Source organism: Aphidius gifuensis, linkage group LG2 (genome assembly GCF_014905175.1).
Source record: "Aphidius gifuensis isolate YNYX2018 linkage group LG2, ASM1490517v1, whole genome shotgun sequence".
Taxonomy (NCBI): Eukaryota; Metazoa; Arthropoda; class Insecta; order Hymenoptera; family Braconidae; genus Aphidius; species Aphidius gifuensis.
Genome location: NC_057789.1, coordinates 29,028,863 through 29,053,372, shown reverse-complemented (window position 1 = coordinate 29,053,372; position 24,510 = coordinate 29,028,863). Strand labels below are relative to the sequence as shown.

Here is a 24,510-nt window from a genome sequence, read left to right as displayed (position 1 = left end):
GATAAATTCATAAGTTACACCTGTTTCAACAACCACTAACTGCTCCAAGTCTGGTGAATTTTCAAGAGCTTTAATGGCTGATTTATCTGTGATTTTCTTACTAAATGGTAAGCACAATATAAACAGATTTTTGAGCAATTCAATTGCAGAACCAGTGACGTTATTATACCCACCAAGATCAAGTTTTCTTAAATGATTCATCTTTGAAATTGCCACTATACCAGCATCAGTTATCTTATCACAATAAACTCGTATTGTGTGTAAATGTCTCATTTGATTGGCAACATTATATAAAAAATCATCAGTAGCTCGGCATTTTATATGAGATAATTTCTTGATATTATCAAAAGTTTCTGCGGGATCTATTTTGTTTTCTCGATATTTACACTTGTCATAGCGGGCTTTCACTGTAGGATTTCTCGACTGAAAATGATCGTTTATACTTATTGGACAGTCTATGCCACCAATTTGAATTGTTTTCAAGGCCTTTAATTCGGAAATCACCTGCAAAACAAATAATTCATAAGTACCTGTATATGTGAAGAATAAAAAGAATATAGAATATTGAACTTACACTAGTGAATTCTTCTGGAAATTCAGCGTTGTCCGCCATGCATTCAGACCAATTTGATATATTTAATTCAGTCAATGTATCAGCAACGTTCAACAATGAATTGATTAAAGCAACAAGTACATATGGATGGCGATTTAAAGAACATTGAAATATAATTTTTAATACTTGTAGTTTAGAAAGACCTGTAAATGCATTATCTAATATTTCATCATCAATATATTTAATTCTTATTCGTAGTTTCACGAGATTTGGACAAGATACATTGATAACTGGCACTATCATACAATGGCTATATGCTGTCAAGTCTAATTCTGTCAAATAACAACCACATTTATCAAGCAGTGAAATCAAAAAACTAGATTGTCCATCGATTGTTGGATAATTTTTAATTAAATAATTTGGATACTCATCATATTCCCAATGAGTTAGTTCAAGTTTTTTGACATTAAACCAAGAATTATCAAGGGCTCTTTTCCATTGTTTGCATACTAAAAAAATTAATTGTCATTATTAAATAATTTTTTAAATTAAATAAATAATATTATCATACCCAATGCAATTTTTGGCCTTTCACATACTGGAACATACATAAATATTTCAGCTAGGCAATCATCATTAACGTGTTCAATTGTTATTTTATTTTCGGTGTATGAATCATCATCATTATCATCATCATTGTGACAGTTTATCTAAAAAAAAAATAATCAATATTTATACTCAATATCGCAATAATTCAATATTTATTGCAGTGATTTTAAATTAACCTTATTATTTATTTCGCTAAAAGCACGTGTTGAAATTTGACTTGTACTTTTATATTTTTTTACCAAGTTTTTTTCCAACTCTGGTTCATGTAATCTTTTGCAACTCATATTTGCAGTTTTAATAATAACTTAATGATATTAATTGTTTTTTTTTTTATTATATTAATATTAATTGTTTTATTTTTTTTTTTTATTAAACAATATTATGTTGTCAATAAAATTATTATTTTTGCTAAAAGCACTTGTTGCAATTTGACTTGTAACTTTTTTTTTGTTCCAAGTTGGAAATTCTAACTTGGCTGTATCCAAATTCAGTCCCGTGGCGGCTCATTGAGGATTATGGCCTTTTTACTATTCGTGTTTTTTTTTTTTTTTTTTTTTTGAGTTCAATTTTAGCTATAATTACAGCTAAGTAAAAAATCTAGCTAAGTCAAAAATTTTGCTAGTAAAATAATCTAGATATAAAAAAAAAAAAAAAAAACAGAATAGACGATAAGTCACGTCCCTCACCCCTCACCGTGGGAGTGCCACGGGACTGAATTTGCATTGCTTCTAACTTTGATTCATGTAGTCTTTTGCTTTGACTCATAAAAAACATTTTTTTTCACGATCAAATTATACATTTTTTTTTTAATCAATCAATTGATATTTGTTTATTTGATTTAAAAAAATTATATAAAGAAAAACAAATTTATAAAATATAAAAAGAAAATTAGATATAGTAGACGAAACACCATCACAGTAATGAACAGATACATTATTTTAAAAACCAACAACATTATCATCATCAGCTTTCAATAATTTTAGTTTGATTAATAAATGTGATTTGATTGAAGCTAATATACGCTAAACTTACATTTATCAATCAAACTAAAATTATTAGGCTGTTGGTGTTATAAATACACATACATTAATTTTTCTTGAATCGATTGGCGAGTGCGTACATTAATTACTATTTAAAAAAACGGAGAAATAGTGGAGTAAAACGGAAAAATATCGGGCAAAAAATCGGAGAAATATCGAGGAAGAATTTTCACCGGGTACCTTCGTTGCTAATTTATCTAGTGCTTGATAGACACCGTGTGCTGCTTTTACAGTCATCACTCTTGATTTTATCGCAAAAAATTTAATTATCTTCCGGAGAGCATTCAAAATTTTTTCGTCTCGTAAAATAGTTTAATAGTTCGGTTAGAATTATTTTTAAATAACACGTAGAATTTTGTAATACAAAAAAAAAGCTCACCGGTCAAAATCTTAATTTGCAAATTTATCTAATTAATTTTAAAATATAAAATTACTTGTACATCACGCTGTCCAACGCCAAGCAAAATTTTTCAAAACACCTTTCGCGTCACCTGTCGACGTCCAGGTAAAAAAGAAAATTTCACGTGGATGCATGCTCTCGAACACGTGCAAAATTTCATATATTTTGTGAATTTTATAATTTGTGTTAAAAATGTTATAAATATTTTAAATTATTAAAATAATTTGCAATTAATATTTTGATGATGTGCCGTTTGCCAGCCACTTTTGCTGAAAAAAGGACATAGTAAAAAATTAAATTAATCAGTTTTTATTTTATAAATTTGTTGAATCGACAATCCATAAATAAAATGATCAATTAAACACTTGCATATTTTTTTTTTTTATAATAAAATTCCACGAGGTAGTCTACACGTGGCAATTTAAAATAATTCTAACCGAATTTCAAATTGCCACTACCTCGTAAAAGATGCAAGTGTTTAATTGATCAATTTATTTATCGATTGTCGATTCAACAAATTTATAAAATAAAAACTGATTAATTTAATTTTTTTTTTTACTTAATTTTAAATACTATATGCCGAAATAATTTTTCTGTAAAATTTTCAAGTCACCAGTGAAAAGCAATAGCGAGAACAGTTTATCAGTCAAAATATTAATTTGCAAATTATTTTAATTAATTTTAAAATAATCGGTACATACATTTATGTATTTTTTTTCTTTTACAAATTATTAAAATTCACAAAAATATATATGAAATTTTTTTTGCACGTGTTTTTTTTTTAGGTTCGAGAGCATGCTTCCACGTGAAATTTTCTCCTGGCGCGAAAAGTGTTTCAAAAAATTTCACTTGGCGTTAGCCAATGACTGATCTACAGAGGGCGAAACTAGACAGTGATTCCTAGAAAAAGTGACCTCTAGGACTTCTAGGAACTCTAGTCTTCGTCTAGGATTGTCGAGGATATATAAAGGACGTCCTAGACGAATTGTAGTCAGTTCTTCTTCGGTTTCGTCGGGTTAATATCATCTTAAAATTTTCCGTCTGTTAAATTCGTGGTTAGAAATATTTTAAATTACCTCGTGGTAGCTCGGTGTTAAAAAAAAAAAAAGTGCAGGTTAAAATAGTAAAATAGTTTCTTAGATTTTCATTAGTTCGTCTTAGTTTTCGCGAAGTGTATATCGTTTAGTTTGAAATGACCATGCCGATCGTCTCGTGGTCTTAAAAAAAAAAAAAAAAAGTGAAAGTGTTTGTGCAAGTGCTAGTGATGATTATTAAAAAAGAAATATATAAAAAAAAAATTAAGTGATATATTGAAAGTGAAATAAGTGTTCAAGTGTAAAAAGTGCCTGTTGCTGTTTTGGGATTATTATTATTGCTGAGAAGATTTAACCGCAAATTTAAATGGATTATTGGAGACTACCTTGACAATTTCTACATGGCTTCGCTGAGAAATGGAATGGAATTTATGTGGATTATTGGAGACTACCTGGACAACTTCTTCATGGATTTGCTAAAAGGATATGATGGAATTTAATTGGATTATTGGAGAATACCTGGACAACTTCTACTTGGATGTTTACTCGCAAAAGGTAGGTTCCTCTAGATCAAGATTGACTAGTTGTAATTTTTAACCTATCCCGGAAAAGTGCTTCAATATCCTTGAAGTTTCAAAAAATTGTTGCTATATTTTTTGAAACTTCTTGTCGTTCCAAATTATTATTTTATGTATAGATTTATTTTGACTAATTTTTACAATAATTTACATTCAATTTTATAATGTTAAATTAAATAGACGTAGTGTGAAAGTCAAAATGAATCGACCTTGTCTATCTCAAACAGAGTAGACGAGGGTGATTAGGACATTATTATCTATCGTGAAAATTTATAATAGATAAATTTTCACCCTATTTTCCATTCGCGATGTATGTTTATATTTTTGATATTAAATGCACTTTTCCAAAAACAATAATCAATTTAAAGTATGTTTCAGGATTTTTTCTGTTTCAGGTTTTTATATGTTTCAGCTTTTTATATGTTTCAGGATTATCAGGAGTTCGAGTTATTCAGAATTTTAATATAAAATTTTTTTAATGTTTCAGGATTTTTTTGTTTCAGGATTTGTATAATTTAAAATTTTTTTTGTTTCAGATTTTTATAATTTTCAAGACTTGAATATTTTCTGGATTTCAAGATTTTTATAATTTTCAAGACATTTAATATTTGCTGAATTTCAAGATTTTATAAAGTGAAAAAGTGAAACATGTGATAATAATATTTAGTGATAGTGACATAGTGATTGAGGCCTAGAAATGTCCTATCACAATAAGTGATAGTGGCATAGTGAAATGAGCCTAGAAATGTCCTATCACATTGAATAACGAAAAATATACCTGCTGCTATGAGCGCGGGTATATAGTGATGTTTATATATTTATTTTTTAAACCCGCGTGCGTCCGTACTTGCTGCTTTGAGCGCAATCGAAAAATTTAAAAATCCGATCGAAACAATTCTAGCTGCAGCTAGAAAATGCGCGCGAAAAGTGGAATAGGTCTACTGGAGAAACCACTTGATAAAAAAAACGAGTCATTGTCTTACCTCCTGGGTGACTAGGAAAAGACACGTTTTAAATTTACCTGTAATTATTTATTTATTATTTTTCAGCTTCTACAATTTAATCAAATTTTTAATTTTTAATCAAATCAATTTAATAATATAATTTTCACTTGAAATAATTATCAAATTTAATTAATATTTAATGAAAAATAAAATAAAATAATTTATAACTTTATATAAATACAAAAATTTATTTTTAAAATAGTCAACATGTAAAAGAAAATGAAAAAAAAAAAAAATTTAACAAAACAGTAAGACGAATTGTATGTATATTTTTATTATGTAGCAAAGTGTTGATAATTTATGAGCGATAACTTTATTCTTGATGTTGGTAACATATGCAGCAATATAAATAAACTATCTATATAAATAAAAAACTTGTGATGTCATTTATATTTAAATAATAAATAATAGAAATTTAAAGGAAAAAAAAAAAAATTTCAAATAGCTTCAATTTCAATGAAAATTAATTTACATATTATTTATTGTTTTTTTTTTTAAATATAGCTATCGAAGTATTTTTAATTTTTTTTTTTTTCAATGAAATGATTTTTGTGATTTTAGTTCATCGACCTCAATGAGGTTGACACTTTATGTTTAAATTTTTGTATCCGCCGGAACTCTATGTACCCACTGCACTAATTTTCTCGAAAAAAAAAAAAAAAAAAAGAAATGCTTGGCAATGTTTATAAAATTATTAACGATTTACATTTGTTTTTAATTTACAAAATGTTAAACAAATTTCAGTTTAATTATTTTCATATATTTTAAAATTTATAAATTTCGATGCTGGATTTCGATGGTTTGTTTTTAGCTTTTAAAAAAATATGAAATTATTTATTTGTAATTTTTTAAACTGTAAAATTCAGAGGTTAATGAGGTCATTAATAATGACAATGAAGGAAAAAAATTGGCATCTCCAATTGACTTAAATTTGGCTAAAATGAAAATACTAAATTTGCCATTATTAACATGGTATAATTATGAAAATAAACCGAGAAAAATGAAGCTCACAAATACCGGAAAAACAGGTATTAAAAAAATATAAAAAAATAATTTTTTCAATACATATATTTATGTAATTTATAAATTAAAAATAATTATTTATTTAATTTTTATTTTCAGTTGTTTTAAGTATAATGTGGCCAAATAATAATGCCTATATTTCTTCAGGTCCTTTTAAAGATAATTATGAATTTTCACAGATACATTTTCATTGGGGAAAAAATGAAATGATTGGAAGTGAACATTCATTTGATGGAGCAAAGTAATTTAATAATACTTGATAAATTTTTTAATTAATTTAATTATCATTTATTTAGACAGGCAATGGAGCTCCATGCTGTTCATTTCAACAGTAAATATAAAAATAAATTAAATGCAATTAAAGAGCCTGATGGTACTGTCATAATCGTCTACGTATTTAGGGTAAAAAAAAAATTGATAGTATCAATTTATAATTATTTAAATTTTATATAATATTTAATTTATCATTCACAGTTACAATCAACACCAAATAATAATTTAAATACAATTATAAAATCGTTGAATTTAATTCAAGATCCTGACTCATCAGTTCGTATTAATCCCGAGCCAATTATTAATATTTTACGTCCATTTAATGGAGATTATTTTTTATACAAAGGAACTTTAAATATCAATAATTATGAACGTGAAATTATTTGGGTTATCAGTAGAGTACCAATTGGTATATCAATTGAACAAGTTTCACAATTTCGTAATATTTGTAATAAAAATTTAGATAAAATTATTGATAATTGTAGAGTTATTGATGATGATGCTGATGATAATCAACAAATTTTTCATATTTGTCCATCTGGCTATAGTTACTGGTCACTTTTACAATTACCCAGTGGACCAGTAACTGATGGTCCAAGAATTAACCAACAAAATAACTTTTAACTTGCCAAAAAAAAATGAAAAAAAAATAAGAGCTCTTTGCTTTTATTTCCACTGATTGATATAATTATTTTTTACGTCTACGACGACGTTTTTTTCTTTGCTGTACAAGATCACAGTCAGGATAAATTAATGAACAATCAGCACCACCAAGACCAAGTACAGATGCCTTGATTGATTCAAACATTGTTGGCCATGTTGAACGTTTCGAAATTCTACCAGAAACCCAGCTCATTCCCAAGCTAAAATAACAAAATAAATTATAAAACAAACTCGTCAAAAATATTAATTAATAAATTGTTTAAATAATAATTCAAACCTCCAAACTGGCATCCAAATTCTTTGAGCAGTATCAGTATTTTTAGAATGTTGATTATCACGACACAATGTCCATCTTAAGCATTTTCCTGAATCAATATCAGCTACCATAACAGCTTCAATTGACTGCAACACTCGATGTGATAATTCATTAAGCTCATTATTATCTTTGTATGAAAATTTTGATGTGTCTCTTTTAAATCTTACTCCTTCATCACTAGCAACTGTTGTCGCTTGCATTTGAGGACTCTAATCAAAAAAAGTACCAAAAAAATATTAAATTAATTTGAATCACATTTTTATAATTTAATAGCTGAAGAATCATTACTGCACATGTCATTAATAATTGAATAACAAATAATCCAAAAGCCAAAAATGCCAATGCTGTTAATGCAATTTCAAAAAAATCTTTAATTGTTAATTCGCCTTTGCTGCTTTTCCATTGTTCAGTTGTTTGCCAATACTCTTCTTCATCATGATGACTCGGTTCATGATAGTCATGTTCATCCTGAATAATTGGAATTATTTCACCATGAGGCATTGAAGAATGTGGATGTCGTTGACTTCCATAACTTCCATGTCCACTTGGTGATTCTATCAACAAAATAATCTCTCAAAATAAAATATTATTTTTTTAAATTTATCCAATTAATTTTCATCATTACCTTCATAATAATCAGAACTTGGTCCAACTTTATCTGGTGACATTGGTGCTGGTACCGCATAGCCAGTAACATCACCATCAAAATCATCAAAACCATATGGTTTTCTTTTAATTCCAATTCTTTTGTTTATTTTTTTATGAGGCATATAATGACGATACACATCATTCAAAGTTGTTGTTCTAAATTTGAATAAAAAATTTGAAATATAATATTTTTTTAGATTTGTTTTTAATAGTTTACCTTTGAAGCCAATCTTTGTATTTACTGCTTCCTTCGTCTGACAATAATTTATCATGAACAGTTACATTATCATCACCTAAAAAATCTGGTATTGAATTCATTGATGATGAATCTTCAAGTCTTTTAACACGTATTGATTTAACATCACGAAATATTTCTTCAGCCATAAAACCATGACAGAGATATTCATTCATTCTTTTCCTTTTAAATTATTAAATTATATTATCAATCAGTAGAATATTTCCTCAATTTTTATATTTATTATAATTACCTGTGATAATTCATTTTTGTAAATGCTTCTTCATACGTACCATCAATAGTAACATTATCAATTTTATTACTATCAATAGTTTCATGGCTTTTATTAAATGAATCGAAAAAAAATGTACCGGGTAATAAATCCACTGATAGTATGTCTTCTTTTGATACACAAAAATCATTTCCATCATAGTAACAATTATCACAATTAACACAAACAAATAAATAGCTAAATATTAATAATAAAAATAACATTTTTTAACATTTATTTATTCTGTCAAGTTTAAATTCCAACTGACTTTTTTTTTAACTTGGAATGATGCTCAACATGTCACAGTGGCATGCACATGAGTGTGATAATTGTCATGTCCGTTATTTATAATTACATTTACCGCAAAAAATATAAAAATATATTTTTTACACTCTGCTTGTTCTATTATCAATCCTCGAAATTTTAAATGACAAAAAAAAATTACATTTAGCTTGAATATCTCTGTAGAAAAAAAAGAGAAAATAATTTTTTTTTTGTTTGAAAAGTGTCGAATACCCACATGTAAACAAATCAAATATTAAAAAATATAATACCCCTATCATCATTTGCTAATCGAGTGTTTTTTTTACTTAAAAATATTCATATTTTTTTTCGTAAATGATTTTTTTTTCTACAAGTAAAGTATAGATTTCGTTTTCGTTTTTTTTGCTTGTAAATTTGGGTTTTTTTGTTTGTAGATTTATGGTTTTTTTGTTTGTTTGTATACTTTGTATTTTTTTGTATAAGAAATCTGACACTCATGATTAAATAGACGTTTATTTAAACCACTTATATACGTGTTATGAATGTTTTAGATGAAATCGAGTGAGAATATTCAGTGTACGGGGCAAATGGGATATGAAGTGGATAGAGATGATGGGGCTTTTGTTCCCCTGGGAATTTTCTCACCTGTCTAATATCTTGCTGGGCAAAAAGATATATAATATAATATACTTTCAGCTCAATAAAATACAATATGAAAATATATATTTTTTAATTTCAAGTATTTATAATTCTTCATTATTTCAATTCTTAAATTAAAAAATTTATTTTACATTTTTTTTTCGACAAAACTAATTAATTAATAAATTAATTATTAATTAAATTGATTTTAAAATTTAATTAAAATTTTTTTATTGTTTTAAGTGTTTAAATAATTTAAATTTTAATGAGGTTTTTATTTATTTTAATTTGCTTTAATTTTACATGAAGTTTTTGAATATTGATTTAAATTTTTTGTATTTTTTTTTTCGTATATTATCATATTTATTTGAAGATAATTTTATGAACATGAGAAAAAAACACCGGGTGTTATTTGAAAGAATGCTTTTCAATGTATACCTCCCTCTCATATCATCAACCCTCTTTCAGGTGTTTGATTGATGCTTTCAATTATACAACTGCGTGCAAAACTTATTATCTATCGTGAGTTTATTCATCCATTATATTTTTCACACCTCAAATAAAATTATTAAAAATGATAAATTAAATTCATGTAATTTTATTCTATTAAATATATACTTAAATATTAATAATATTATTTTTAATTATTTTATAAAAATATGTTTATTTATTTAAAAAAATTATAGTGTATTTTTTATTTTTTCTTTCTTTTTTTTTTCAATAAAATATGCTAGTTAAAAATAAAATTAAAATTATTAATTTGATAATTTTTTAAGTATCTTTTTATATTTAAATTTTCATTATTATCATTAATTTATTTATTTAAAAATTATTATAAATAAAATAAATAAATAATAGATCTGTAAATTTTTAAATGAAAAAAATTGCTCATTTTTTATTTTATTAGTTTTTGTAATTGTTTATAACATTAAATTAATATATTTATAAAAATTTTATAAATAAATTAAAAAAGTATATTATTCATCTATAGAATTCAAATAATATTTCATGAACCATAAAATAATTTATTTATATATAAAAACCATAATAAAAATTGACAAAAAAAAAATATTATTTTCATTGGCAAGATGTTTTATTTGTTGTGATGATAAAATAAATTGTACAGATAAATTTTTCATATATATCATGTGTTGAAGAGAAAAATTCAGAGAAGGCGGGTTTTATACACACCCCAATTTCGACATGCGCAATAATCGACCAATGAAAATATTTTTAACAACCCTTAAAAAATTTTTCTATATAAATTATTATAATTTTTATTTTGCTATATTAAAAAGTATATCAAATAAAATTTTTTAAATTAATTTTCCATCATTTACTATGAATTTAATTAACAATAAATAATAAAAAAAAATATACCAATAATATTATTCATTCAACAATAATAAAAAGTGTAAAAATTAATTTTTTTTCATGAAAAAGATGAAAATTTATTGAAAGAAAAATAATTATTTTGAGATTAAATAGGGCTCGGATAAAAATTAATAATTTAATTATTATCAATCTAATTAATTAATGATCAATTTGAAGAAAAAAAATTTATTATAAATATTTATTGAATAATAATAAAATTAGTAAAAAAAAAATTTTATTTTTATGAGAAAGGTAGAAATTTTTATATGAAAAAAGGAAAATAATTGAGGTAAAAAATGGGGATGGTACTAAAATTATTAATAGTGGGGATGAGACCAGGGTGGCCAGAGGCATCGAATGGACCATGAACACGTGCCACCTGTCATATCTCGCTGATAGAAGATTAGTTGTAGATTAGCTGGTGACAAGACAACTTCGTTTATAAAAACTACAATAAAAAATTATCAAATTTAACAATTAAACTGAATAATTAATTACACCTATAAACTTTTATTTGTTATATAATTAATAACAATGTGATATTTGTTTAAATTTTATAATTTTATAATTTTAACAAGTAGAAAATTCAAAACGACTAAACGAGTGGTTATTATTTATTTATTTTTTTTTGATTCACTTGGAGGATATATTTATTCAAATGACATTGTGCAAGATGAATTTAATAGAAGAAATAAATAATCGTGATAATTTTAGCGAATCATCAAGTCCATCAAATGATCCGACGGGTTATCAGACAGATTCAAGTGTTGAAAGTATTGAAGATCGTAAAGTTAAAAATTCATTTAATCAATTATCAAGTGCATTTACAATTGACAGTATACTTGGAAATGATAATAAAAAAAATAAAAATATAGAAAAAAATAATGATACATTTAAAAGTCAGCATGATGATGAAGAAATTAAAAATTTTTTTGTCAGACCAACACCGGTAACACCAAGTCCAAGATCATTTTGCGATTTACGTGAGTAATTGTGTTTTTTTTAATTATTATTTTTTAATATTTGAATGGTTTGTCATAATGATGATGATGCTTTTTTAGATCCAAGTGGAATTTATACAAGTGAAGGAATTAATTATCAACAAGAGGGAATTTCAGATGCTGGATATTCAGCAGCATCATTGGCATCAGCTTCACTTTTATACAGTAGTTGGTTTAATCAATCAAAATCAAATCAGATATTTGGATTACAAGGTAATTAATTTTTCATAGAAATAATTTTTTAATTATAAAAATTAATTAAATTTTTTTTAAATTATATTTTTCGTTTATTTAATTGTATTTGAATATTTCTAATTGAAAAAAAGACAAATAAACAAATTGATAATTTTATTTATATAAAATATAATTTATAGAAATTTACAAACTAATTTTTTAAATATTTAAAAGGATGAAATTGAATTTTATAGTTTTTTAAAAACTAATAAAAGTTTAATTAGAAAAATGTTTTTAGGAAAATTTATATTTAATTTATATCTGCGATATTGTTATTGTTTATTTACCATTTATTTTGAAGGGTAAAATGATGATTAAAGGCGAGAAAATATTGTAAGATCGTTTATAACTCATCACAGCTGGAAAAGTTCTATTCACATGGACAATAGACGAGGGTTATAAATGTTAAGGTGTACATAAGATGAAAGAAAAAAAAATATTGGACATTACAAAAATTTACTAACGGTTTTATAACACGCGAATTCAACATCAACACTTTTATTTAATTTTTTTTTTACCCTAAAAGTATAATATTTAACGCCCATTTGTGGAAAAAGGAAAACCCTCTAAATAAAAATTAAATTTATCATGCTGTTGGTTGAACATCACTCAATTGGAAATTTTCTATTTTATTTTTTCAATTTTATTATCAATTATTGATGTTTATTAATTTGAAAAAAAATTTTTTCTTTCGTTTTATTTTAGAAATAATTTCATGATCAATTATTTATCTCAAGTAATATCCGCCATTATGCTAGGTGGACATTTATAAGCATTCCTTCACTAACCATATCTCGTTAAAATGCTAAATGACAACGCAAACTCGTAAATCTTGTTCCGGTCCTCACTTCGTCATTTATTTTTTATTTTTATATATTTTTCTTGATATTTTTTTTTATATCTTTTTTTACTATTTTATTTATTTTTCCCAACTATTCATACAATCATTTATTCATAGAATATAAATTTCCAAGAATTAAAATTTAAATAATTTTTTAAATATATTTTTAACATTAATTTTTGGCAAATTTTAATTTCATGTAAAATTGCAAAAAAAAATTGACATTTAAATTACTGTTTGGATTATTTATTTAAAAAATTAAATAGACCAAATAAATGTTGAAAATAAAAAATAACAATTTCATTGAATATATTTTTTAAAAATATTTTTCAACAATAGGGTTGTATTTTTTTTTCGCCCTCTATGGCATTATGTAACAACTCATTTTTTAAAACCGGTTTTTTTTTTTTTTTTTTTTCTGTACCCCCAGTTTGTTTACGGAAATGGATTAGCCCAGTTTTTTTTCCAAGAAAAATAGTCCCTTTAAATTTTACTGACCTACATATTTATTTGTCAACAAATAAAATATTTGCCATTTAAATACTCATATTTTTATTCAGAAAAAAATTAAAAACACATTTATTTTATGCTTTTTATTTCACATAATTTTTCTAGCAATAAAATATTTATTTTTTTTTTTTTCTTTCATTAAAAATTATTGTTGTCAATTAATTAATTAATTTAATTTTAATTAGCAAGTTTTAGTTTTTTTTTTATACGTCTGTGAGTCATAAAAATATTAGAAACAAAAAATAAACACAGTATTAAAGACGTCCAGGTGAAAAAATTTAAAAATAATAAAAAAAAAAAAAAGATATATTCAACAAAGAAAAGAGCCTCATAAAAATGTTTAAGGTCTTGGTCAAATAGACGAGAGATCTGATTGTTTACTGTGTCTGAATGAACACTCGCAAGTTAATTGTTAAGATAAATAATAAAAAAAACGAGGTGTCAAAGTGATCATTCCTTCGGTAAGACATTATTATCTTTCAACGTTAAAATCAAGATGAAACAAATAAAAAAAAAAAAAAAAAACGTAAATAAATAAATTTCAGTTTCTTTGCATTTGAAAATACGTTTCAGGGCTCTGAGTAAATATTTTTTCTTACGTTATTTTATGTTGTATTTTAAATTGTTTCGTGATTTTTTTATCCTGGCAATGAACTTGTTAAATACACAAGAAATATTGAATATAAAATGAATAAAAACATATGCATTTGCGTGACAGCGATAATGGTGGTCAAACATTGACAAATATATTTGCTGTTATTTTTGTCATATTTTGCATAATATTAATGATTATTATTAACTTTTTTTCAGCTCCAAAACCAAGTGGTAGAAGATCAAGAAAACCAGGTGTTGATAGAAAACCACGACAGGCATACAGTGCAAAACAACTTGAAAAACTTGAGGCTGAATTTAAAGTAATTATATTAATTATTATTAAAAAACATTTGATATATTTGAAATGAAAATTAATCATTATAAAATTAATCCAAGCCAAGTAAAATATAAACATAATGATTTGATGACAATTTAAAATGTCAAAAAAATAATGATTAATAAATAAATGATGAATTTAATAATTTATTTGATTTTTTTTTTGTTTAAATTTACTTTAATCATATGATCTTGGATAAATTTAAAATTAATTAGCTTAAAAATAAATTCATTTGTCATTTTATTTTAGCTACTTGATGTTGATATTATTTTTAATTTTATTTTATTTTTATTTTACATTTTAAATATTCCATCAAATGTTTATTTATTTACCTTATTAATATATATTATTTGCCTCAATTATTATTCTAATCTCATTCATTAATTTGTCATTTAATTTTTCATTTATTTTTTTGCTAATTTATATTTTTATTTGTTAATTTATTTCTCTTTTTTTTTCATATCGTAATTAAATCAATTATTTTTTTTAAAGGTCGACAAGTATCTCAGTGTCAACAAAAGAATGGAACTATCAAAATCACTAAATCTAACCGAAGTACAGATAAAAACATGGTTCCAAAATCGTCGAACAAAATGGAAAAAACAATTAACATCAAGACTCAAAATAGCACAAAGACAAGGATTATTTCCTCAAAATTATTTCACACCAGCACAATATCCTCTTTTGCCTTATTATTCAACTCCTTTAATTTTTAATTCAAATACAAATGACACATCATCATCACTCGCATCAACACTTCCAAGTGAATCACTCATATCACCTGATTAAAATTCATCCTCAACAATTTTATAAACTAAATAAAATATTCAGGTATATATATAATTAATTGAAAAACACGTGATAAATAAAATAAATAAAATAAATAAAATTTGTTTAAGTTTTATATAAAAGATGCTGACATAGCAAGATTATGGATAATTGATCAACAATTATAATTTTCATATAAACAACTGTTTGATTTGCATATTAAACAAATAATCCTTGAAATTAATTCTACAAATTATCTCGTAGTGTATTTTCATTTAATTAAAAAAAGAAAAAATAAATGTTAATTTTAGAAAATAAATAAATGACTAGATAAATTAATTTTTATTATCTTTTTAAATTTAAAAATATAAATTTAATAATTATTTATAATTTAGTTACATCGTGAAAATTATTTGTTGTTTTATCAATAATTTTTTTTTTTATTGGAATAATTAAACCAAGAATAGCAGAAACTGTAAAAATAAAATTATTAAAAATATAATTATCATTGTAATTAATTTATTATATTTTTTATTTGTAATTTAGTTTTACCTAGAAGCTGAGTGGCTATGATGATGATTAATGTAACACAATGTTCATCAATTAAATAACCAAATAGAGAATTTCCCATCAAGGCACCAAGCCGACAAAAAAATACTGACACTGCTGATGCGATTCCCCTATTAAATTAACAACAAAATTAAATGTTTGAAATTTAAATTTTCATTACAAATTATTACCTTAATTTTGTTGGATAAATTTCTACAATAATGCAGAGAATAATGCAAGTACCAACTGATGTAAAAGCTTCAAAAATACATGAAAGAATTAAATTTTGAAATGAAGTTTCAACAAAAAATAAACCCATTGTAACACTTGATGCAATTGCACTTGATAAAACTGCAATAAAAATAAATAAATTATCAATTTATTTACAAATAAATATATATTTTTCCTTAGCAAATATTATCTTACCTAAATAAAATTTATATCCAAGTTTTTCAACAAATATTGGCAGCATTATGCTGAGTGGGATACAAGCAGCTCCCAAAATTGCTGTATGAAAATAAACATCTGTCGATATATTTGTCGGGCACTCATTCTGTAATATTAAATTTAAAAAAATTATAAATTCAATCATAAATTTACCAATCAACTTACCATATTAATGCTAGTCAAGTTTTTTTCAGAAACACGACAAACACTTGCTGTTTCACCAGGATGATTAATTTCAAAAATCGCAAAACGTTGAAACAATTCAGGAAACCAAAGTATCAATGCATAATATGAAGATCCAAGACAATACATAATAACACAAATAATAATTGTTCGTATTAAAAATGGTGGTCTAATTAAATCAACAGCTTGACTAAAAATTTTCATAAATAAATCAAATGTTTTTTCAGCTCTTGATGGTCTTCTTGAATTGATTAAATTTGACGGTGGATTTTTTAGTATTAATGATAAATAATTACATCCATTGTCTTCTAATTTTTTCTACAAAAAAAAAATTATTTTAATTATTGAAAATTAATAAACTATTTGACTTATACTTACAAGATAATCATCAAATGTTTGTCCAGTATTTTCATAATGCATGTGATCCAATGTTTTTGATAATTTTTCGAAGTTATTTGATTCAGCAAGGTACTTTGGTGTTTCAGGAAATGATAAAAGCCATATTGATATTAGAATTGATCCAAGTGAACAGATGAAAACAAATAAATTCCAAGAATGATAAGAAAAATAATTTGTTGTGTAATTTACATCGAGGGGAATTATTAACCATCCAACAACTAAAAAAATATAATTCAATTATAATTTTAAATTATTTTTCAAGTGTTTTTATGCAGGTAATTAATGTTTATGCAATTTATTTTTACGTGGCATTGCTAGAAGACCAATTGACCAGGCACTTTCCATTGTTGATAATATTTTTTCACGTATTTTTGGAGCTTGAAATTCACCCAGGTATGTGAATACAACTGCACCATGACCTGTTACACTTTAAATTAATATTGAAGGGGTTAATAAATGTTAAATTTTTAATAGAATTGAGTTGAGTGTTTTTATTTAAATTACCAGAAGCCACTGAAAAATTTTAGGACAATAAATATCCAGTAGTTTGGAGTTATTGATAATATTATTTCAAATAATCCATGGCTTAGCAGAGATAATAAAAGTGCTGATTTACGTCCAGATAAATCAGCCAAACAACCCCAAAAATATGATCCAAATAACATACCTAGAAATTGTTGTAAAAATTTAATAATTGAGCTAAAATTTTGGCAATTTAAATTCCACTTGTTAATTTTTAAATTAAAAAAATAAAAATTTAATTTTTTTCATGGGATAAATGGGCAATTTCAAAAATGATAATTGAAAAAAATAAAAATTTAAATTGACATAATTATTAAACAAAAATTAACAAATGTAAAAATTATTTTTTGACTTGTTTTTATTTAAATGTTTCTGATTTTTTCTGATGGTACATGTGGATGATAATTTTGATAAAATGAAGATTTTAAATTTACCCAACATTGGTGATGAAGTTATGCGACCCTTGTCAATTGTCGTGAGATTAAAATCACATGCTGCTGATGGTAACACAAGACCAACACTGCTAATATTAAATGCCGAATTTAAAAATATAAATCCACAAAGTAATATTATTTTAATACTAAATTTTCCAAAGCCAGCTAGGCCAACAGCCAGTTCAATATCTTGTTCTTTAATTTCTAAAAATTGCAAATGAATTATCAATTAAATATTTAATTTAAAATTCAATAAAGAAATTGACTCACGATTTTGATTTTTCGTTGGTTCTGGTGGCAGAACCATTTTAACTTTATTTAAAATTAATCTCAAAAATAAAATAAAAAATTTTATAGTGATTATCGCTTGAGCGATGACAATGAAATGATGAAAAAACAAAAATTTATTTCGGTGGCAATGAACAATTTAAATATTTTTTGGGCTTTGAAAGGAGAATGATGTTGAAATATTTATTTATTGTTAAGTTTTCCAGGGTTATTATCTTGACTATTATACTACGTAATATTTAAACATTTTTAAAAAAAAATATACGCTCATGACGTAAAGTAAATATACATATTCAAATTCTAGTTGTGAAAAAATAACAAAAACCTTTGAAAGATAAGAACCACTTCTTTTTTTTTGTTATTTTTTGATTGTCTAGACACCATAAATTTATGGAAATGTCTATTTGGCGCCTGTAAAATTTTTTTCAACAATAGAATAAATAAATAATCGAGTTGATTGATCGAAATAATTATTGTACTTTATAAAAATATATATTTTATTTATATATATGTATTTGAAAATTATTTTTAGTATCAAAATATTTATAAGAAATATTGCTGTATGTGAAAAAATTGAGGAAATATAATAACAAATACAATAATATAATTTAAATCTATGTATATATAAAAACATTAGTAGTAAAAAAAAAAATTAATTAATATTTACTAATTAGACAGTGTTATGGTTCAACAATTACAGTTGAATCAAAAGTTTGTTTTTGACTGAGTTCTTTTTCTCTATTCATAAATGCTTTTTTGGTTTTATGAATTGGAACAAAAAATCCAACAACTGCAGCAACTGAAAATTTATATTAAAAATATTAATGAATAATTTAGTGAATTTATTAATTTTATTGTTATAAATTTATTGATGTATACGTACTGATTAAATGCGTTCCAACGAGAGCAATGAGTGGCACACAATAATCATCGATAAGATAACCCACAAGTGAAATGCCAATGAAAGCTCCAATTCTTCCAATAAATGTTGCAAATGCAGATGCAACAACTCTGAAAAAAAATATGGTATTACAATTTAAAAAATTAAATATCCTGGTAAATAATTATCTCGAAAGAAAAGAAGCTATCAGGTAGCAGCAGGTATTAGTGCATAAAAAACATTTGATATATTTGAAATGAAAATTAATCATTATAAAATTAATCCAAGCCAAGTAAAATATAAACATAATGATTTGATGACAATTTAAAATGTCAAAAAAATAATGATTAATAAATAAATCATGAATTTAATAATTTATTTGATTTTTTTTTTGTTTAAATTTACTTTAATCATATGATCTTGGATAAATTTAAAATTAATTAGCTTAAAAATAAATTCATTTGTCATTTTATTTTAGCTACTTGATGTTGATATTATTTTTAATTTTATTTTATTTTTATTTTACATTTTAAATATTCCATCAAATGTTTATTTATTTTCCATATTAATATATATTATTTGCCTCAATTATTATTCTAATCTCATTCATTAATTTGTCATTTTATCAATCAAGAAATTAATTATTATATTTACCTAATATTTGTAGGATACAGTTCAACAAGCATACACATAACAATGGTAATTGATATTGATGCAAGTGCCTCAAACAGACATGATAAAATTAAATTTTGCGTTGAATTTTCAACCAAAAATAAACCAAAGGCCAATATACTTGCCAAGAATGATGCACCAACTTGAAAAAAAAAACAAATAAAAATTAATTAAATCATATACTGTTAATTAAATGAATAATAAATTTTAGTTTAATAATAATTATCATTACTAAAGTGTAATTTGTAGCCAAATCTATCGACACACAGTGGTAACCAAAGAGCAACAGGAACACATGCAGCACCAACAATTAAATTGTGAGAAAATACTATTGGATTAAGTGTATTTCTACAATTAGTAAAATCATTTTCAACAATCTAAAATTAATACAATAATTAATATACACATATAATACGTAAAAAAATTAAAAACAATTAATTCTCTTACTGGTGTTGCATTTTTAGAATAAAGCATTGTTGATACTGTACAAACAGATGCTGATTGACCTGGAAATTGTTCTTCAAATACTGCAAAACGTTGAAATATTTCTGGTAACCAAAAAACCATTGTAAAATATGATGATGTTATACAGTAAGCTGATATACACATTAACACAGTTGTTTTTAAATATGGTGGTCTCAATAATTCTTTTGTTTGTTTTAAACAATTTTTTAATATTTTACTAAATGGCTTTTTAACTGGTACTGAATCTTGGCTATTTAATAAATCATCTAAATCTGGATTACGTAAATTTTTTATTCTTTCCTGAAATAATAATATTTGTGATAAAAATATAATCATTAATTAAAAGTTAAATATATTTTTTTTACCACAAAATCTTCATGAGTTTTTCCAGTATTTTCTCTATACATTTGTGATAAAATTGCTAGTAGCTTTTTACGTTGTCCAGTTTCAGCAAGATATTTCGGTGTTTCAGGTAAAAATACAATCCACAATGCAATTAACGGAGCTAAAATTGCAGCAACAAGTATATAAATATTCCATGAATTGAAAAAAAAAAATGAATCACTGTAGTAGCTTATTTCAAGAGGAATAATAAGCCACCCAAGACCTAAATTTCAAAAAATTATAAAACAAAAACAATAGCTCATTAAAAATACATAAAAATTTTTTAAAAGATAAATATATTTTTAATTAATTACCAGCTACTATCATGAGACCAACAGCCCAAGGCATTTCCAACCAACTCAGCACACCATCACGATATTTGCACGGTTGAAATTCACCGATATACGTGAACATTAAACTCAGCTGGCCACTCAAACTATCAAAATTAATTGTCATTAAAAATATATTTTAATTTCTATCTTATTTAAAATATTTTTATGAATATTAAAATACAAAATAGCTTACCCAAAACCAGAAAAAAATTTGAGAAATAAAAATCCATAATAATTTGATATTACTGAGCTTAAAATATCAGCGAAACCTTGAATACACAAACTCGATATTAAGCCAACTCTTCTGCCTTTCATATCAACTAAATTACCCCAAAAATATGGTCCAAATATCATTCCTAAATAAAATAGAAAATTAAATTTATTATATTAATAAATTAAATTAAAAATTTATTTTTAATTTAAATTTTAAAAATGATGATTATAATTTATTTACCTGCAACTGGCATCATTGCCATTCGACCCTTAGCTATTGTTGACATTTTAAAATCACATGCTGCTGATGGTAACACTAATCCAACTGATCCAAGACCAAAACCAATATTCAAACTAATCAATGACGTTACGAAAAATATTTTCCAATTAAACCATCCAAATTCTATATGAAAATACATAATTATAAATTATATTAACACTTAATTTATTATCAATTCACTCATAAATTATATCACATTAATAAATATATATATTAATTATAATTTATCATTTTAAAAACATAAATTATTATTAATTTTAATTTATTTTTCTTTACCAGTTTGATTAACAGCATTTTGCGCAACATTTTCGCTTATTTTTCCAGCAGTATCTTTACTTTGTATATTCATTTTAATAATTTATAATTATTAGCTATTAACTAATAAATTTAAATAAAAAAAAAAAAAAAAAAAAAAAAAAAAACTGGTCGCTGTGAAGCGAGTAAGAAATCAACTGATACTGCAGTATCGTCTTTCGTTCTGAGCTACTGACGTACTGAGCCAATCACTGAGCCAATCTTTTTTCTAGTCTTCTTCATTCGTATATTTTAATTTTATTAATATATTTAATTTATTTTTTTATTATTCGAAAATTCAACAAGTACATTGATATAAACAAACGCCAATAAATAACAACTTATATATCACTTTGAATATATTTTTTTATTTTTTTTTTTTTTTATGTTTTTCTTGTAGCTAAAATGAATTTTATTATTACTATTTTTATTTTGTTGTTTAATGTTTATGTATTTTGTATGAATATTCAAATGTATGTTTATTATTTTTACTGAAATGTTTGCAAGTGATAAAAGTTAAACTTTTAATAATTGTCATTGTTAGAACACTGTGTATTTATTTATTGTGTATTTTTTTATTCAAATAATAATAGTATAATTGTCATTAATTTATTTTCATTTAAATTCCATCTCATTTTATTTAAATCATATATACATATTTATTTGTCTTATTATTTATCATTGACAATTGACACTCATTGACTGTCAAATTTTAAAAATAAATTTTTTTTAAATTTATATTTCGATTTGTTATTTAAATTTTCCATAGGTTGTTTGTGTTTTATTTTTTTTCCATGTAATGGTAAATTTAATAATGTAAATTAAATATTAAAAAAAAATAATAAATTATAATTTTTTTAAATAACTATTGTTTTGTTATTTAAAAAAATTTGGATAAATTTTTATTTTGATTAATTTATGTTGCATTTAATATATGTATTAAAAAAATTTAAATAAAATTTTTTTTATATTAATTTATGTTGTATTGAAAAAAAAATTTTTTTTTTTTATATATTTGTCATTTAATTGATGGGTATTGTCTGTTGAACTTAGACAACTTGACATCAAACTAATCTTGATAAATTTTTAATGAAAAAATAATTTAAAATAAAAAGAAACTTATCGTTTAATAATTTATAGATAAAATAATTTTTCCATTATAATAATTAATGAAATATTATAATGTATGTTTGATATAATAATTACAATTACATTGGTAATTAAAATAATTGAAATAAATTTATAAATGACAATAATAATTGTACAAATTTGTTATCAGCATTTCGTTTAAAAATAAAAATTAAGTGTGAAGCTAAATTATAAAGCATGAAAATTATTGTTTATTGTAATTTGAGAAATTACTGTGCAATTATATGATAAGAATAAAAAGAAAAAAAAATAAACAGCAATGGTATTGTTAGTGATGATCGTGTTACCACTAATTCTCTTTGCTTATTTTTTATTTTTTTTTTTCAAGGTATTTGACTCGTGTTAACATAAATTATAATTCAACGAAAATTTAAAGATCTTCATGTGTATTATTAATTTTTTTTTTGTTTAAATATTTAATTTATTTTTATTAAAATTAATGATAAATTTTGTGACTCACGTGTTAAATGGTTTCAATTTAAAAAAAAAAAAAAATTGGGTCATTTGTATAAAAACTTTTGGAATTATCAAAAATTTTTTAAGTGATACTTGAAGTGAACATTAATTAAGGCTTGATTAAAACAATAAAATTTTATTCTAATTTTTTTCGCTTTGTTTCTAATTTTTTTTTCGCTTTAATTCTAATTTTTTTTCATCTTTATTCACACTTTTTTCTATTTAAAAATTACATTTTTATTTTTCAATTTTTATGCACCGTGGTTGAAAAAAAATCATAATTTTTTTAATGGATTTCTAATTGATAATCATTATAAAATTTTATGTGAAGTTATAAATAAATTTAGCTTGATTGTTTAGTGAAGTAATTACATAGAATAAATTGTTTAAATTTGACCAATAAATAAATTTAAAATAATTAATATTTCGATAAAAAGCCCGCAGATGATGTCACTGATGTCATAATATTTTATATTTTTTTAAGTAGATTCTAAAGTGTAAGTAACTTTAATTTTTTTTTATTAAAATGCTGGTCAAAATTTGAAAGTTAAATATTACGTGACCTATATATCACTCTCCAAAATCAAATAACTTTGTCATTTTTTTTTCATGCTAAATAATGCTTATTTCTTCTTGAAATTTTTTCTACAATTTTTCAATATTAACAATTAATTGTCAAAAAAATTTCATTAATATTGGACCGGCTATTTTTTTATAAAAAATTATTCAACGATCGAATATTTTTAGCCGTACTAGCTCACACGACCAGCCACCTTTCAAAACCAAGTTACTTTGACATTTTTTTTTTATAACAAATAATAATTATTTCTTTCTGAAATTTTTTCTACAATTTCTCGAAATTAACAATTAATTGTCAAAAAAATTTCATTAATATTGGACCGGCTATTTTTTTATAAAAAATTATTCAACGATCGAATATTTTTAGCCTGACTAGCCCGCACGACCAGCCACCTTTCAAAACCAAGTAACTTTGACATTTTTTTTTACAACAAATAATGCTTATTTCTTCTTGAAATTTTTTCTACAATTTCTCAATATTAACAATTAATTGTCAAAAAAATTTCATTAATATTGGGCCGGCCATTTTTTTATAAAAAATTATTCAACGATCGAATATTTTTAGCCACTATGCGAAACAAAAATTTTTAATAATTTAAAAAAATAAATAAATAAATACAATAATATTATGTATATATTAATTTTTTTATTTCAAAAAATTTATTTATTTATACTTATAAGATATAACAGATAACAGATTACAACAGCTTATTAATAAAATCAATATATAAATATATTTTTTTTCAATAATTTTTAATAACAAATATTTATATAT

At 23.7% G+C, this 24,510-nt stretch overlaps 5 protein-coding genes across 5 annotated transcripts; 2 read left to right on the top strand and 3 right to left on the bottom strand.

Annotated features, from left to right (window-relative positions):
- Positions 1-5,969: 5,969 nt before the first annotated feature.
- Positions 5,970-7,138, top strand: LOC122850168 (carbonic anhydrase 1-like). The gene is made up of 5 exons (XM_044149240.1): positions 5,970-6,017; positions 6,085-6,246; positions 6,341-6,482; positions 6,538-6,643; positions 6,716-7,138. The coding sequence occupies exons 1-5, from the start codon at positions 6,002-6,004 to the stop codon at positions 7,136-7,138; spliced, it is 849 nt and encodes a 282-aa protein (XP_044005175.1). The 5' UTR covers positions 5,970-6,001.
- A 64-nt stretch (positions 7,139-7,202) lies between these two features.
- On the bottom strand, positions 7,203-8,878 carry LOC122850132. Its single transcript, XM_044149161.1, has 6 exons — positions 8,630-8,878; positions 8,359-8,559; positions 8,119-8,297; positions 7,782-8,047; positions 7,455-7,702; positions 7,203-7,377 (listed from the first exon to the last, which is right to left on the bottom strand). Exons 1-6 carry the CDS (start codon positions 8,869-8,871, stop codon positions 7,203-7,205), a joined length of 1,311 nt encoding a protein of 436 aa, XP_044005096.1. The 5' UTR covers positions 8,872-8,878.
- Positions 8,879-11,329: 2,451 nt separating this feature from the next.
- Positions 11,330-15,795, top strand: LOC122850167 (homeobox protein ceh-19-like). Its single transcript, XM_044149239.1, has 5 exons — positions 11,330-11,907; positions 11,986-12,138; positions 14,321-14,424; positions 14,934-15,272; positions 15,756-15,795. Exons 1-4 carry the CDS (start codon positions 11,583-11,585, stop codon positions 15,228-15,230), a joined length of 879 nt encoding a protein of 292 aa, XP_044005174.1. The 5' UTR covers positions 11,330-11,582; the 3' UTR covers positions 15,231-15,272; positions 15,756-15,795.
- LOC122850700 (synaptic vesicle glycoprotein 2B-like) lies at positions 15,651-18,050 on the bottom strand (the record flags this gene model as incomplete). The annotated part of the gene is made up of 10 exons (XM_044149833.1): positions 18,014-18,050; positions 17,744-17,947; positions 17,292-17,454; positions 17,093-17,214; positions 16,767-17,005; positions 16,371-16,706; positions 16,185-16,311; positions 15,950-16,109; positions 15,762-15,889; positions 15,651-15,682 (listed from the first exon to the last, which is right to left on the bottom strand). Coding segments are annotated over exons 1-10 (1,548 nt in total), but the record flags the coding sequence as incomplete, so codon positions are not given.
- Positions 18,022-21,845, bottom strand: LOC122850118 (synaptic vesicle glycoprotein 2B-like). Its single transcript, XM_044149147.1, has 10 exons — positions 21,534-21,845; positions 21,219-21,380; positions 20,958-21,120; positions 20,747-20,868; positions 20,414-20,655; positions 20,031-20,348; positions 19,816-19,960; positions 19,566-19,725; positions 18,915-19,042; positions 18,022-18,830 (listed from the first exon to the last, which is right to left on the bottom strand). Exons 1-10 carry the CDS (start codon positions 21,604-21,606, stop codon positions 18,712-18,714), a joined length of 1,632 nt encoding a protein of 543 aa, XP_044005082.1. The 5' UTR covers positions 21,607-21,845; the 3' UTR covers positions 18,022-18,711.
- Positions 21,846-24,510: the final 2,665 nt, after the last annotated feature.

Coding starts and splice junctions, on each gene's coding strand:
- LOC122850168 (XM_044149240.1), top strand. Junction 6,247..6,340: donor CACAAATACCGGAAAAACAG/GTATTAAAAAAA, acceptor TTTTATTTTCAG/TTGTTTTAAGTATAATGTGG. Junction 6,644..6,715: donor TAATCGTCTACGTATTTAGG/GTAAAAAAAAAA, acceptor TATCATTCACAG/TTACAATCAACACCAAATAA.
- LOC122850132 (XM_044149161.1), bottom strand. CDS start 8,871: ATGTTATTTTTATTATTAATATTTAGCTATTTATTTGTTTGTGTTAAT. Junction 8,560..8,629: donor ACAAAAATGAATTATCACAG/GTAATTATAATA, acceptor ATAATTTAAAAG/GAAAAGAATGAATGAATATC. Junction 8,048..8,118: donor AAGTTCTGATTATTATGAAG/GTAATGATGAAA, acceptor TTTTGTTGATAG/AATCACCAAGTGGACATGGA.
- LOC122850167 (XM_044149239.1), top strand. CDS start 11,583: ATGACATTGTGCAAGATGAATTTAATAGAAGAAATAAATAATCGTGAT. Junction 11,908..11,985: donor AAGATCATTTTGCGATTTAC/GTGAGTAATTGT, acceptor ATGCTTTTTTAG/ATCCAAGTGGAATTTATACA. Junction 14,425..14,933: donor AACTTGAGGCTGAATTTAAA/GTAATTATATTA, acceptor TTTTTTTTAAAG/GTCGACAAGTATCTCAGTGT.
- LOC122850118 (XM_044149147.1), bottom strand. CDS start 21,606: ATGAATATACAAAGTAAAGATACTGCTGGAAAAATAAGCGAAAATGTT. Junction 21,381..21,533: donor AAATGCTGTTAATCAAACTG/GTAAAGAAAAAT, acceptor ATTTTCATATAG/AATTTGGATGGTTTAATTGG. Junction 20,349..20,413: donor AAACTCATGAAGATTTTGTG/GTAAAAAAAATA, acceptor TTATTATTTCAG/GAAAGAATAAAAAATTTACG.